Below are 15,931 nucleotides of genomic sequence, written 5' to 3' on the forward strand. Positions count from 1 at the left end.
CAGGGCCCAATCATATGGGCCACATGTGGTGTAGGGGATAAAGCACTGGGCTCAGAGGGATGTTGGTTACAAATCCATTTGGGGACCAGTTATTTATTTTGAACAGTAAATAAAAACACATTTTGATGCAGATTGTCAGATTATCAATAATCTGTCCTTTGCCGTCATGCCCTATTATCACAGGAACACAGAAGCCTATTTTGCTGTCTGGCCAGGGTATTACTACTGCCATAAGTCATTTAGAAGTGAGGCTTGTGAATTTCACCTCAGAAGTTAGATTTTATATTCATTTCATATATGTTTGTGCTGCAACTAAACTATAAGGGATGATAAGTGAGAGTGGGAGAGAGTGGATAATAGTCAATATAAGGGAGGGAATTTACTACAACATTTCTTGTTTTTGTTGTTGGGACGCCAATGATAAGAACATACCCATCATCACATTTCAGATTCATAGAAGACTTAAGGCTGCAATTCCATGCCAGTATGTTTCAAGGTGAAATACAGTACATTGAGGATATGCATTTAAAATTCCTTCAGACATTGTGTATGCTGCTCCTCTTCTCTGTTGACAGCTGCTGTCATCAGTGTGAGGGCCAGTGAGCTGTGAAGTCGTAGCCTGGGAGAGTGCTGCCTCAGAGGGCAGAGGGGAGTCATTGCCTGGGTGTGTGGCCTGCATGGGGCTGCATGGGGCTGCTGGCTCTGTTGACTCTGGTGCTCTCCTCCACATTCCCCAGCTCAGTGATAAGAGAGTATATCGGAGTGCCCAACTGTTGATATTCATAGGCCTAAAGCACACATTGCTCTGCCCCTTCTGGAGATGTGTATGAAAGGGCAGATTGTGGAGAGTACAGATATGTGGGTGCATGTGGAACTTGATTTTATCTCAAGAAGACTGTTGACATATTGTGCATCAGATTCACCTTCTAAGGTTTAAAGGAAAACTCCACCCAAAATGTATCTTTTAGTATTTGTTTCATTAGTCCATTGTTGATATAGTCCAAAAAATGTTTTGCATGTCAGCAATCAAGTTTTCAAGATATATAACTTTCAAAATACAGAAATACGTAATTATGCATTTTCCATCATATGATGCTGCGTTTTACATCATATGATGCAAAATGCGTCATACCGGCTGTATTTCTGTATTTTGAAAGTTATATATCTTAAACTTGATTGCTGACATACAAAACATTTAGGGACTATATTAACAATGGACTAATGGGTGGAGTTTTCCTTTAAGAGGAACACAGTACTTGACTGCCTGTGTGTCTATGTGGTACAGAGTGTGTCTCTAGCACAGTAGTGTGTCTATTGTATGTGGCACAGAGCTAATATGTCTGTATGGCACAATGTGTGTGTGTGGTACAGTAAGTGTGTGTCTGAGACACAGTAGTCACCATAAGGGAGGAAGTTGTGGGCAGTACCCCGCCTTTCATCACGGTGCTAATGAGCCCCGGGACACGCCAGGCTGGAAACATTATCATTGTTCTCCCCGCCCTGGTCAACAGCTAGGCTTCTGACTCTCTCTCTCTCTATCACACACACACACACACACACACACACACACACACACACACACACACACACACACACACACACACACACACACACACACACACACACACACACACACACACAGACAGACCAACACATTGTAATTTGCACTCTCATACACTCAGATGTTTTCTCAATGCAAGGGATTTCTTGCCCTCTCTCTACCTCTCTCTCTCTCTCTCTCTCTCTCTCTCTCTCTCTCTCTCCACACGTGCTGACTACTGTTTGTAGGTCAGCGTTGAAGCACATGCCAAACAGATATGGCAAGTTAGCGTAGTTCAGTGAGTGCTCTGGTCAGGGGAAACTTCCACATGTGAAGTTTTTGCATCAGTGGGCTGGCATACTGTGCTGAAAGATCTGGTCTGCTCTGTCTAAGGCTGTCTGTCTTACTGCTTTCAGATAGACACATCTGTCTCTGGTCCATCCAGTCACAGTCAGGACAACACTACACAAGACCAGGTCCATCATTATGTGCTGCCTTAGATCATTCTGATATGAGTGATGACCAAAACAGATCCTGACCAATAAAACCCCTGCCTGTATCTCACTTTGTTCTAGCCATATTCTCTCTCTCTCTCTCTCTCTCTCTCTCTCTCTCTCTCTCTCTCTCTCTCTCTCTCTCTCTATCTCTCTCTCTCTCTCTCTCTCTCTTGTATTTACTGGAACCCATTCTCAGAATTAATCTGCACTGATTTGATCAAAATAGCTCATCTCTTGGATGGAGGACAAGAGTGGGAGAGGAGTTGTCTGAGGTTTGAGGGGGCTCTCATTTTATTGAATGGTGTGAGGCGGTGTGGTTAGGAAAATAGATCTGAGATAATGCATTGTGGGATAGTGGAACAGAAAGACTGGGAAGGATTGGTATGGGGGTTGGGGGGGTGATGTCTGGGAGCTTCTGTAAGGAAATCCTCCTCTGTGACTGTTCCTTTGGGAGCAACCATTTTTCATGCTGTAGGAACAAGGATCAAATTCCCTCCACACGTCAGCCTGGTCCTGCCTGCAACCCTTTGTCTGATGACCTTCTCCAACATTGCTATTCCAACCTGACCAATAAAGAGCCTCCCTGAGTATCAGAGGTTAATTCTCCGGCAGGTCTGACTACGGACGGAGAAGGGTATGTGGCTGAGTGGTTTAAGACATGGACATGGCTGGGCAAGGCACGGGAAGAGGGTGGGGTCAAATCTAGTGGGTATTATGAAATTAGATTTTCAAAGACAGTCAAATAAATTAATATTTATGGTTTGGCAATAGCCAGAGTAACTTTATTGTGGGAAGAGTTATTTTCAAACGATTCGATTCCAGCTATGTTTTCTTTGGTGAAGTATTTGCATCCTTGCTAGACCCAAGCCCAGGTGGCTGTTGGGGTAAGATTTCCCAACCATCAGAATGCAGAAATATCCTGCTGTGTCCCACTGGTGGGGCTATGTTTGGGGCATAGGTATCCACTCCCAGTCATTTTAAACAAACCACTGTATTGCTGATCAAATGTCCGTTTCATTGCCATGCAGTCTAATCTCTTATGTAAAATATATATTTATCTTTCTCCTCAGAGACCTCAGGAGCAACCTCATCAGCACCATCATGCCTGGAGCCTTCCAAAGTTTATCTGATCTTCGAAAGCTGTAAGTGCTTATCGGCTGCATTGTAAACAGTCATATTGCATACATACAGAGAGGTTTTAGTTGCCACAGTTTCCCTGCACAGCACTGCATGTGTCCTATTTTTTTCATAAGCAGCACACATAGTCATAACCTTTTATGACACGTCATACTATATCATATCTCAGTTTTAGTGTCATCATAAAAGCCTGGCTGGCTCAGCTATGTGTTGTGGATAGCTGTGATCAGTGTATATGCTGGTCTGTGCTGATCTCTGTGGGGTCTGGAATGACATGTCTGGTGCCCTGCTCTGCCGCCATGGAAACCTCAGGACCACGCAGAGGCTCCTCACACATCATTGGATGTGACAGGGCAGCAGTTTGCGACCGCTTGTTGCTCACTCATTGTGTGTTTGGACCGTGAGGTCTGGTCACGTCGCGGTCGGCTCCGGTCCTCTGCCCTGCGCCGCGTGACTCTTTTCCCCTCCCTGTACTGCTTGTGTTTTCCCTGCAAGGTCTGGGGCTTTTCAAAACAAACAGGGAGAGATAAACACACACTCTCTGCTGGGTTGTGTCAGGGGGACAGTGGAACAAGGCCCTCTCTGAGACTGTCCTTATACCATGCAGACACAGCATGCAGGGGCTACAGAGTGCTTTTGTGATAAGGCTTTACAGGAGGCTTCATGGTCTGTCGATAAGGAACATTCACAAGTCACTAGAGTGTTGCAAAAGTCAAATTCTCAATCCTGCTGTGTTACACACTGGCTAGCTGTATGAATGGACATTGTGAAAGATAGGTCTACAGACCAAGAAAGCCACTTTGGATAATACTTTGTTATTGTAAACAATAAGAAGCAGAAGTCTATTGGCCAATGTCCTGGAGAAGCCAGTCTTTCCCAATGAGATCACAAAAACAACATGCAGTGTCAAGATAGCCCAGTCTGTACTTTCTAAACTATGTTGATAAACCTATAAGCTTAAGAAATTACCATTATTCACTGCTGTGCCCTCACTCTCCCTGTTATCTCTCCTAGCGACCTGTCCAACAACCGCATCGGCTGCTTGACTCCAAACATGTTCCAGGGACTCACCAACCTCACCAAACTGTAAGCAGGCTAAATGACTGTACAGTTGAAGTCGGAAGTTTACATACACTTAGGTTGGAGTCATTAAAACTAGTTTTTCAACCACTCCACAAATTTCTTGTTAACAAACTATAGTTTTGGCAAGTCGGTTAGGACATCTACTTTGTGCATGACACAAGTAATTTTTCAAACAATTGTTTACAGACAGATTATTTCACTTATAATTCACTGTATCACAATTCCAGTGGGTCAGAAGTTTACATACACTAAGTTGACTGTGCCTTTAAACAGCTTGGAAAATTCCAGAAAATGATGTCATGGCTTTAGAAGCTTCTGATAGGCTAATTGACATCATTTGAGTCAATTGGAGGTGTACCTGTTGATGTATTTCAAAGCCTACCTTTAAACCCAGTACCTCTTTGCTTGACATCATGGGAAAATCAAAAGAAATCAGCCAAAATTGTAGACCTCCACAAGTCTGGTTCATCCTTGGGGGCAGTTTCCAAACGCCTGAAGGTACCACGTTCATCTGTACAAACAATAGTACGCAAGTATAAACACCATGGGACCACGCAGCCGCCATACCGCTGTCACGCCCTGGCTCTGGGGACTCTAGTATGTTGAGCCAGGGTGTGAGTTTTCTATTGTGTTCGGTCTAGTATTGTATTTCTATGTTGGCCAGTGTGGTTCTGTCACGCTCTGGCTCCGGGACTCTGTATGTTGAGCCAGGGTGTGTTTGTTTCTTTGTGTTCTGTTTCTTGGTTGGGTTGTTCTAGGTTGTTGTATTTCTTTGTTTGAGTGACTCCCAATCAGAGGTAACGAGTGTCAGCTGTTGGCTCGTTGTCTCTGATTGGGAGCCATATTTAAACTGTCTGTTTTCACCTTGTGTTTGTGGGTTTTTGTTCCTAGTCAGTCATTGTCACTGTGGACTTCACAAATCGTTATTTGTTTTGTTGTTCGTGTTTCGCTTTAATTAAATAAAGCATCATGTTCGTGCAACACGCTGCGCTTTGGTCCGCTTCCTGTAACGGCGATCGTGACAGGTTCTCAATCAGAGGCAGCGGGTATCAGCTGTTGCTTGTTGTCTCTGATTGGGAACCATACTTAAGCAGCCAGTTTTCCCACAGTGTTTGTGGGATCTTGTTCCAGTGTGGTTTGTGTTAGACCGAGGACGTCACGTTATCGTTTGTTGTTTTTGTTCGTGTAATCACTAATAAAAGAGTATGTTCGCCTTCAACGCTGCGCCTTGGTCGTCTGTTCCCGACGATCGTGACAGAAGATCCCACCAAGACTGGACCAAGCAGCGTGTCCAGGAGCCATCGCCAGGGAGATCTCTAGAGGATCTCCTTCGCCTCCTCGACTGGGTCAAGCCGTGTGAGGAAGAGAGGGGCTTGACTTGGAAGCAGAAGGGCGAAAGGCTGGTGAAAAATATGGAGACCTGGTCCACGGGTAGGAGAGAAGCCCAGAAAATTTTTAGGGGGGGGCTCACGCCGTGGACGACGGGGCAGCAGGAGACCGTGATAGAGCGGTCCAGCGGGTTGGCAGAGGAGGCCGCCAGGTTACGGGGGCCACTGGTCAAAAAGGGGAAGGAAGGTGTAGAGGCACGGCGAGAGGTACTGGGGTGTGTTACCAGTCCGGTCCGGCCCGTTCCTGATCCCTGCGTAGGGCCAGTGGTCTGTGTCCCCAGTACGGTCCGGTCTGTTCCTGTCCCTTGCACCGAGCCTGTGGTGCGCGTCGCCAGCCCAGTCCGGTCCATTCCTGCTCTCCGCACCAAGTCAGTGGTGCGCTTCGTCAGCCCGGTCCGGCCCGCTCCTGCTCCCCGCACCAAGCCAATGGTGCGCGTCGCCAGCCCGGCCCGGCCTGTTCCTGCTCCCCGCACCAAGCCAATGGTGCGCGTCGCCAGCCCGGCCCGGCCTGTTCCTGCTCCCCACACCAAGCCAATGGTGCGCGTCGCCAGCCCGGCCCGGCCTGTTCCTGCTCCCCGCACCAAGCCAATGGTGCGCGTCGCCAGCCCGGCCCGGCCTGTTCCTGCTCCCCGCACCAAGCCAATGGTGCGCGTCGCCAGCCCAGCCCGGCCTGTCCCTGCTCCCCGCACCAAGCCTATGGTGCACGTCGCCAGCCCGGCCGGGCCTGTTCCTGCTCCCCGCACCAGGCTAATGGTGCGCGTCGCCAGCCCGGTCCGGCCCGCTCCTGCTCCCCGCACCAAGCCAATGGTGCGCGTCGCCAGCCCGGTCCGGCCCGTTCCTGCTCCCCGCACCAAGCCTATGGTGCGCGTCGCCAGCCCGGCCCGGCCCGCTCCTGCTCCCCGCATCAAGCCTATGGTGAGCGTCGCCAGCCCGGTCCGGCCTGTTCCTGCTCCCCACACCAAGCCAGTGGTGTGCGTCGTCAGTCCGGCACGACCCGTGCCTGTTCCAGTCTAGTATTGTATTTCTATGTTGGCCAGTGTGGTTCTCAATCAGAGGCAACGGGTATCAGCTGTTGCTTGTTGTCTCTGATTGGGAACCATACTTAAGCAGCCAGTTTTCCCACAGTGTTTGTGGGATCTTGTTCCAGTGTGGTTTGTGTTAGACCGAGGACGTCACGTTATTTTTTGTTGTTTTTGTTTGTGTAATCACTAATAAAAGAGTATGTTCGCCTTCAACGCTGCGCCTTGGTCCTCTGTTCCCGACGATCGTGACAACCGCTCAGGAAGGAGATGCGTTCTGTCTCCTAGAGATGAACGTACTTTGGTGCGAAAAGTGCAAATCAATCCCAGAACAACAGCAAAGGACCTTGTGAAGAGGCTGGAGGAAACAGGTACAAAAGTATCTATATCCACAGTAAAACAAGTCCTATATCGACATAACCTGAAAGGCAGCTCAGCAAGGGAGAAGCCACTGCTCCAAAACCGCCATAAAAAAGCCAGACTACGGTTTGCAACTGCACATGGGGACAAAGATCGTACTTTTTGGAGAAATGTCCTCTGGTCTGATGAAACAAAAATATAACTGTTTGGCCATAATGACCATTGTTATGTTTGGAGGAAAAAGGGGAAGGCTTGCAAGCCGAAGATCACCATCCCAACCGTGAAGAACGGGGGTGGCAGCATCATGCTGTGGGGGTGCTTTGCTGCAGGAGGGACTGGTGCACTTCACAAAATAGATGGCATCATGAGGAAGGAAAATGATGTGTATATATTGAAGCAACATCTCAAGACATCAGTCAGGAAGTTAAAGCTTGGTCGCAAATGGGTCTTCCAAATGGACAATGACCCCAAGCAGACTTCCAAAGTTGTGGCAAAATGGCTTAAGGACAACAAAGTCAAGGTATTGGAGTGGCCATCACAAAGCCCTGACCTCAATCCTATAGAACATTTGTGGGCAGAACTGGAAAAGTGTGTGCGAGCAAGGAGGCCTACAAACCTGACTCAGTTACACCAGCTCTGTCAGGAGGAATGGGCCAAAATTCACCCAACTTATTGTGGGAAGCTTGTGGAAGGCTACCCGAAACGTTTGACCCAAGTTAAACAATTTAAAGGCAATGCTACCAAATACTAATTGAGTGTATGTAAACTTCTGATCCACTGGGAATGTGATGAAAGAAATAAAAGCTGAAATAAATTATTCTCTCTACTATTATTCTGACATTTCACATTCTTAAAATAAAGTGGTGATCCTAACTGACCTAAGACAGGGAATTTTTACTAGGATTAAATGTCAGGAATTGTGAAAAACTGAGTTTAAATGTATTTGGCTAAGGTGTATGTAAACTTCCGACTTCAACTGTATATTAAGCGCGTCACATTGAACACATCCTAGTGTAGTATTATGGGTACCTAGTACAGTGATTGTGATTGAGCATCTGTCTGTTTTCTGCTGTTAGGAACCTCTCTGGAAACATCTTATCTACCTTGGACTCGGGGGTCTTCCAGGAGCTCCCCTCTCTTAAGCTTGTGTGAGTACTGTTCTCTGCTCGTAACTGTCATCACCTTTATCCCTGTTTGCTCCAGACAGATGTTTGTATAAACTTAGTAAGCGGTATGAAATAAATCTAGGCAATCTGAGCACATTATTCTCTCTATAGGCTTAGTTCAAGCCATGGACAGCCTTTTGTCACATCTGACATGTTGATCATATAATGTACCACCAGAGAATAGATATTAACTGTTGGGCAACATGTGCCGTTAGAGGGAAAGTGCACCCGCTCCTCAGTGTAATCTCCCATGATGAATGTTGTTGTAAAACTCCCTGCTTTTTCTCACCAGGAACTTCAACTCTGACTTCCTGTCATGTGACTGTGGGCTGCGCTGGGTACCAGGTTACTTTCGCAACAGTACAGCACGGCTTGGGAATGAGACCGTCTGTGCCTATCCCAAGAGCCTCCATGGAAAGCCCTTGCGTGGACTGAGGGAAAGTCAGCTGAGCTGTGGTGAGTGTCTGACAGGAAATGTAATGCTTATGAATGAGGTGGTTCACCACTATCACCCCTCAAATAGTATGAAAACTTGAGTATGTGAATAACAGAGTCATTGTTTTCTCATGATGATATTGTTTGTAGATGTCCCAAATCTGTTAGGTAGGAGTACAGTATGTGAGTGACCATGTAAAAAAAAAAGTGGTTCAATATAAAAGCAAAAGACCAATGTTTTGCTATCTCCAATGGCCTGCTGTCTATAGTATTCCTGCAGGAAAATCTAGTTCCCTTTCCTCTTCCACTCAGTGGGTTGTATTTCCTCTTCTACTCAGTGGGTTGTATTTCCTCTTCCACTTAGTGGGTTGTATTTCCTCTTCCACTAAGTGGGTTGTATTTCCTCTTCCACTCAGTGGGTTGTATTTCCTCTTCCACTCAGTGGGTTGTATTTCCTTTTCCACTCAGTGGGTTGTATTTCCAAGTGCATGAGCTAGCTGTGTTGTGCCTGTGTTGACAACTCCTCTGTGGTCTGCCTTTATGAATTGGGGCTGTCTGCATCCAATATTCCTAAAAAAGCAGACTCATAATGGCTTCCTCATAAACATTAAGCTGAGGTTGAGTAATGAGAGAGCAGCAGAAATAACCAGAGTGATTTGTTATGGTCTCATCTTCCTTCCCTTCCCCTGACTGTGCTGTGTTATTCTCCTCACTCAGACGGGCCTCTGGAGCTGCACACCCTGTCTCTCCTGCCCTCCCAGCGCCAGGCGGTCTTCAAGGGGGACCGAATGCCCTTCCACTGCACTGCCGCCCTGGTGGACAAAATCACTGCGATGCACTGGCGCCACAACGGCCAGCTGGTGACCTCTGACCCTGAACAGGGCGTCAGTCTGGAGGCCAGCGTGGTGCATGACTGCACCTTCATCACCAGGTAACGTTACAGTACTGAGGGGTCTGCTGGTACACCTGTCACTCCCAGCACTCTCATTTTTCCTTTTTATTGCACTTCTCAGTTGTCTTATTTTCACTTATTTATTATAAAGGTTTAAGTGAAATATGGCACTGTTTGTTTAGTTTCTGCTGACAGGACATGCGGTGTAGTGTGCTGTGCTGTATGTGGTGATGGCAGTGACTGATGTACTGTCTCCTCGGTGCAGTGAGCTCATCTTGTCCAACGTGCATGTGGAGGCCAGTGGAGAGTGGGAGTGTGTGGTGGTCACTGGACGGGGCAACACCTCCCGCAGTGTGGAGATAGTGGTGCTGGAGAACAGTGCCTCCTTCTGTCCGGAGGAGAGAGTTACTAACAACCGGGGAGAGTTCAAGTAAGGAAGAAAACAATAATTCCCCTCTCCAGAAACAACAGACTTTCTGATTAAACATGCTTCATCATTATTTCTGGGTGTGGTTCCTAGGTGGCCGAGGACCCTGGCAGGTATAACCTCCTACCAGTACTGTCTGCAGCTGCGCTACCCCTCCCTGTCCATGGGGGGTGGTGTGGTGCAGAAGCAGGCATCACGCTACTGTGACCGCTCAGGGAGCTGGGAGGAGGGAGACTACGACAACTGTCTCTACACTAACGACATCACACGGGTCCTACACACCTTCATCCTGGTCAGTTCCAGTGCCAGGGACTGTGCTTGGGATGTCCCAAATAAATGTTGTCCAGTACATATAAAATCTAAGTATGATGCATGTCTTATGGTAGTAATATGTAAATAGCCTGAAAGGTAAATGTGTAAAAGTAACAAAACATATGAGTTATTTGCTTCATACTTAAATAATCATACTCTCTCTCCCTCTTTTTCCAGATGCCCATCAATGCCTCTAATGCAGTCACTCTGGCACATCAGGTGCGCACCTACACTCTGGAGGCATCCGGTTTCACTGACACCATGGACGTGATGTACGTGGCCCAGATGATGGAGAAATTCATGGAATATGTCCGACCACTGCGAGAGGTAGGGCGATGAGATCTTTATACCCTCAATGCAGGTCTTTGTGGTTTTATGTTGTGTCTTTTGACTTGAATATTCATGATTCCCTTGTTTCTTTCTGCCCCCTGTGTTTATGTGAATGCCTGTTTTTGTATGTGTCTGACTCTGTCCTCATGTCTTTACATGTGTATGTATGTGTCAGCTGTCAGAGGTGCTGGTGGAGATGGGCAGTAACCTGATGCAGGTGGATGATCAGATCCTGGCCCATGCCCAGAGAGAAAAGAGAGCCTGCAGCTCCATAGTCCACTCTCTGGAGACCCTGGCCTGGCCCCAGCTACACAGCCATGCCCAGGACCTTTCCATGGTACTGTCAAATTTTAACATGTTTTTATGTAGTATAATTTTTTTTAAAGGTTGAATTGTAATCAAAGTTGTTTTTTCCCCACAAAGATCTCCAGGAACATTGTGATGGAGGCCCACCTTATCCGTCCGGCCCACTTCACTGGCATGAGCTGCACAGCCTACCAACGCCGGGAGACCTTGTTAGACAACCTGGGCATGGAGGGGGCAGAGCCCGCCCACGAACAGCAGCTCCGCTTCCGCTGCACCACTGGCACCCACAACACCTCCCTAAACAACTTCCCCATGAAGGTGAGCATTGTCTCTGTCTCCCTCTCCCTCACCCAGACCTGAACCTATCCTCACTCACTAACAGGACTGTGGTTGTGTGTCTGTGGTACAATGGCAGACAGTGCATACGGTTCTCATTAGATGGAGCACACATTAGGGCTTGACATACTGGAGATGGCATGGATCCGCATGTAGCATAGTCATTTACAACAGTTGACATGAAAGAGGGAGAAAATCCTAACGTTTTAGATTTGGTCGTTTAGTGTTTGAACTTTCTGTTTCATATTCCATTGAGATAATATGGCCAAATATATTTGAAAGTAGAAAAGTAAAGGATCCCTCCCGCCCTCCCTCCCTCTAGAATGCTGTAGCCCTGGCCTCTGTGGTTCTCCCTGCCTCTCTGTTCCCCCCGGACGCCCCGTCAGACTGTAAGCTCCAGTTTGTGGCGTTCCGTACAGGGAGGTTCTTCCCTTTCTCTGGGAACTCCAGCAGTCCTGGAGAGCACGCCCACAGACGCAGTGTCAACAGCCCAGTGGTCTACGTAGGCCTGGGTGAGGGAACTGGCTATTATACTATTATTACACAATTCAATTAATTTACAGACTGGTCAAAACAGTTTTTTTAATAATTAAAAAATGTACATGTATGAGCTGGTGATGGTTATCTCCTCCTTTGTTTGGCAGACGGGTGTAGTCTGTGGAACCACTCGGAGGCCATCCTGGTGTCCCTGCGCCACTCAACCTCGGGCAGCGAGCCGGTGGCGGCCCACTGGAGCTTACAGGCACTGCAGCAGAAGCAGGGGGGGTGGAGCCAGGAGGGCTGCCAACTGGCCCACACTGACTCTGCCACCTCCACCCTGCGCTGCTCTGTGCTCAGCAACTACGCTGTGCTGCAGGTAGGGCATCCTGGGATCACTCACTCTGAGACACATGGTGGATGTAATGTAATGATGACTGCACTGGATGAATATCCATGTTCTCTTCTCACAATCTCAGGATTTTATACCAAGCCCCACAGTGCGGTTGTTGCATTTCTATTTAAATGTTTTTCCTAGGAGGTCCCTGACTTCCCCCACTCCCCACCCATGTCAGTGAGGGTGCTCCACCCTGTGGTCTATACCTGTACTGCAATCCTCCTTCTCTGCCTCTTCACCATCATCATCACACACATGCTACACCACAGGTACTGTGTGTGTGTGTGTGTGTGTGTGTGTGTGTGTGTGTGTGTGTGTGTGTGTGTGTGTGTGTGTGTGTGTGTGTGTGTGTGTGTGTGTGTGTGTGTGTGTGTGTGTGTGTGTGTGTGTGTGTGTGTGTGTGTGTTTGTGCGTGCGCTATTATCTGACATACCCCACTGTCTTTTTTCACTGCTAATGTTCATCTTTGTTTTCCTCCTCCTGTAGTTCTATAAATATATCCAGAAAGAGCTGGCACACGTTACTCAATACCTGCTTCCACATCGCTATGACCACAGCTGTCTACGCAGGAGGCATCACCCTGACCAGCTACCCAATGGTGTGCCAGGCAGTAAGTCCCTCTCCTCTCAGACCCAGCTTATGATCTCTACGTGTGGTGTGTGAAGGCTGACCCAGTGTGATTTGTGTCAGGTGGGCATCACTCTACACTACTCCTCCTTGTCTACTCTGCTGTGGATCGGTGTCAGCGCCAGAGTCCTCTACAAAGAGGCTGTCTGGAGGATGCCACGGCAACCAGAGGGAGAGTCTCCTGTTCCACCTACTCAGCGGCCTATGCTCAGGTCAGTGATGTCATCAGGGTGAGACAGAGTCGACTTTTAGATGAGAATGTTGTGAGTCATTGTCAAACAGGTCAATGGTTGAGTTGGGAGCTCATTGTGGTGCGCTATTTTAAATGACTGTATTCATGTGAACGGACACCCAAACTGTGTCATATCAAAGACCACCATTGTGTTTAGAACCAAGGCTCTTCTGTTTGAGAACCTTGGAGGGAAAAACAGTAGACTACTGCTAAAGGCACAAAAGAGCAGCAGTGACAGATGCAGAGAGCTGAGCCCAGAGTGGGGGAGGGGAGGAATGTAGGAGCGAGGGATAACAGAGGTTGATGAGAATATGGTAAATCTGGCCAGGGTGATGGAGGGGGTGCACTGTCCCCTCATTACTGCCCCACTCCCCTCCTCCTCCCCCGTGTGCCGTTCTGCCCTGGTGCTCCCTGGCTGTGATCATGCACAGTACTGCTGACCTCTCTGGCTTTCCCAAACCCCTCTGTCGACCACCGCCGCATGTTGTCAGCCCTCCAATGACACCTGGCCCTGTGATGAATCACAACCCACCTGCAGCCTATTGCCCATTGTTACACTATCAGCTAGCTCAGAGAGGCTGCCCAACTAATAGCTCAGTTCAGCTTAGGAGATCACAGACAGCCAGCCTAGGGATCACTACAGCTGTGTGAAATGTATGTTTGCTGGGAGAAAACAACAAAGGAGCAAAGCCCCTAAATTCACATGTTAGTCATTTAGCAGATGCTCTTATCCAGAGCGACTTACAGTTAGTAAGTGCATACATTACTTTTATTTTTTTCATACTGGCCCCCCGTGGGAATCGAACCCACAACCCTGGCATTGCAAACGCCATGCTCTACCAACTGAGCTATGTAAATCTCATACAGAATAAACAGAAACTATTTGTCATACAGTCCTTGGGTTTTGGTTGTTGTTTCCAATATTATAGACTTGTATCTCACATTATACTTCACTCCTAAATAAGTTCACTGTCATTCACTGTTACTTCCTTTTTCATCAACATTTCTTTGATCCCTCTAATTTGTATCTTTCTTGAATACAGGTTCTATCTAATAGCTGGTGGTGTACCTCTCATCATATGTGGCATCACTGCAGCTGTCAACGTGAACAACTATGGGGACAACAACCCTTAGTGAGTGCTTCTCATTTTACTATTGACCCATTGGCCCTTCACACACTATCTTTTGGTTTATTGCTTATTCAAGAGCAACATTTGACATTTTCATGAGATTTTGAATACATAGAGGTGTCCTTGTTTTGCTATGACCTTACTGACTTTTTTATTGCATTTTCCAGCTGCTGGTTGGTGTGGCGGCCCAGTTTGGGGGCCTTCTTTGTCCCCGCAGGCTTGGCGGTATTGGTGACCTGGATCTATTTCCTGTGCACTGTGTTTCGCCTGAGGCACCGGGTGTCCAAAGAGTGCCCAAGATCCTCCCTGTCCTCCCCTATGCCTGAGAGCCAGCCAGCCCTGGGTGGCAGCACCAGTCTCCTGTCCACAGACTCTGTGGTGGGGACCATACATGCTGCGTTGACCCCAGAGGACCAGTACACCCTGAAGGTGCAGTTCCTGATGCTGGTAGCCACCCACTTCCTGTTCCTGGCCCTGTGGAGCTGTGGAGCCATGGCCATGTGGCTGACAGGGCGCAGCAGCCTATTGTTCAGCTGTCTCTATGGAGTAGCTGCCACCGTGTTGGGGGTGTTCCTGGTGGTGCACCACTGCTTCCGACGCCTTGATGTGCAGGCCTCCTGGCTAAGCTGCTGTCCAGGGTATCACCGCTCCCAGCCCATGCCAGCCTACACGCACACCTGCACCACTGTGAGTGGGGTGCAGACCACCTCTGAACAGGGATCCCAGATCTTCATTGGCTGCCATGCTCAAGGGGATCCCCACAACTCTTCATCAGCCAGGTCCTCCTCCACCCCCAGTGGGATCAGCAGTGTGGGCCCTGGGCCCTGCAAACTTACCAACCTGCTGCAGGTGGCACAAGAAAATACCAACAATGCCACTCGTGCCCCAGCAGGCATCAACACCAGCACCAGTGCGGACAATAACAACAAGCAAGCTAACAACCTGCTACCCACCATAGGCTCTGTAGCCCCTGTCCAGCCTCAGAGGAAGAAGGTCAGTGGCAGAACTAAACAAGGGAGCAGCCAGTATCACCACCGAGGTGAAGGCAGAGGTCACTACCGTCTCAAAGCCATGAGGGCTGGTGGGGGAGGGGGCAGTATGGGAGCACTGGGACCTACAGGTATAGAGCAGCACAACGCTTCCCATCCAACTCACAAACAGGCCACTAGTGAGAATGGCAGTCTCCATCACAGCCACTCTGAGAGCCCGGCCATTCCGCTAACCAACGGTAACGGTAGGAGAGTGGGGGGGACAGTGGCCACCAGCCCCTCAGAGGGAAGCGACGGGGGCAGCAGCGGCAGCCGTAAGCCCTTCCCTCTGCTCCCCTCTGTGGCCAGCAGGGTGGCTATGCAAGGTAATAGGCACAGCGCCAGCCGAGACAATCTGAAACTGGCAGCGGCTGCAGAGCGGGAAGCTAAGCGCTGCTCCTACCCTCTGAACAGTATCACTACCGCTGTGCCAGGGGCTGCCCCTAACGGCACCATCAAGAGCTCTGTGATAGAGCTGGAATTGGACACAAGCGGCACAGACCATTCCCAGAGCTCTGTGGGCATGAAAAGTATGTGGAAAAGTGAAACTACAGTGTGACCCTCACACTCTCCCAGCAAATGTCCACATTGGACCCTGACAATATTTGATATGACTGCTGTTGTTGTAGTGTCCTACGCCTATAGAGACTAATCCTGATCTGAGATCCATGTGTGTAACTCCCCAGCTAGCACAAAACGTTCTGAGAACCATACGTTTCTTATAGAGCTTGGTGAAAGCGTGGTTGTCCTATGGTTATTTTGCATACAACCTTCCCACAACTTTCTGGGAATGGTGCAGGATGGTTGCTTGT

The 15,931-nt window shown here is 48.5% G+C and overlaps 1 protein-coding gene across 2 annotated transcripts in view; it reads left to right on the plus strand.

Annotated features, from left to right (window-relative positions):
* The window catches only part of LOC121584841 (adhesion G protein-coupled receptor A2-like), a 50,879-nt gene extending 34,948 nt beyond the window's left edge, over nt 1–15,931 (plus strand). The window contains exons 4-20 of one of the 2 annotated variants that reach the window (XM_041900995.1): nt 3,108–3,179; nt 4,189–4,260; nt 8,101–8,172; nt 8,483–8,646; nt 9,343–9,556; nt 9,783–9,947; nt 10,038–10,236; nt 10,434–10,583; nt 10,762–10,923; nt 11,010–11,210; nt 11,551–11,740; nt 11,873–12,084; nt 12,244–12,371; nt 12,589–12,712; nt 12,793–12,959; nt 14,005–14,094; nt 14,259–15,931. In XM_041900995.1, coding sequence (XP_041756929.1) covers nt 3,108–3,179; nt 4,189–4,260; nt 8,101–8,172; nt 8,483–8,646; nt 9,343–9,556; nt 9,783–9,947; nt 10,038–10,236; nt 10,434–10,583; nt 10,762–10,923; nt 11,010–11,210; nt 11,551–11,740; nt 11,873–12,084; nt 12,244–12,371; nt 12,589–12,712; nt 12,793–12,959; nt 14,005–14,094; nt 14,259–15,678 — 3,802 coding nt within the window. In that variant the 3' untranslated portion in view covers nt 15,679–15,931. The remainder of the gene's footprint in view (nt 1–3,107; nt 3,180–4,188; nt 4,261–8,100; nt 8,173–8,482; nt 8,647–9,342; nt 9,557–9,782; nt 9,948–10,037; nt 10,237–10,433; nt 10,584–10,761; nt 10,924–11,009; nt 11,211–11,550; nt 11,741–11,872; nt 12,085–12,243; nt 12,372–12,588; nt 12,713–12,792; nt 12,960–14,004; nt 14,095–14,258) is intronic. The other variant, XM_041900996.1, reaches the window with a different exon arrangement.

This window comes from Coregonus clupeaformis, chromosome 16 (assembly GCF_020615455.1).
Source record: "Coregonus clupeaformis isolate EN_2021a chromosome 16, ASM2061545v1, whole genome shotgun sequence".
Taxonomy (NCBI): Eukaryota; Metazoa; Chordata; class Actinopteri; order Salmoniformes; family Salmonidae; genus Coregonus; species Coregonus clupeaformis.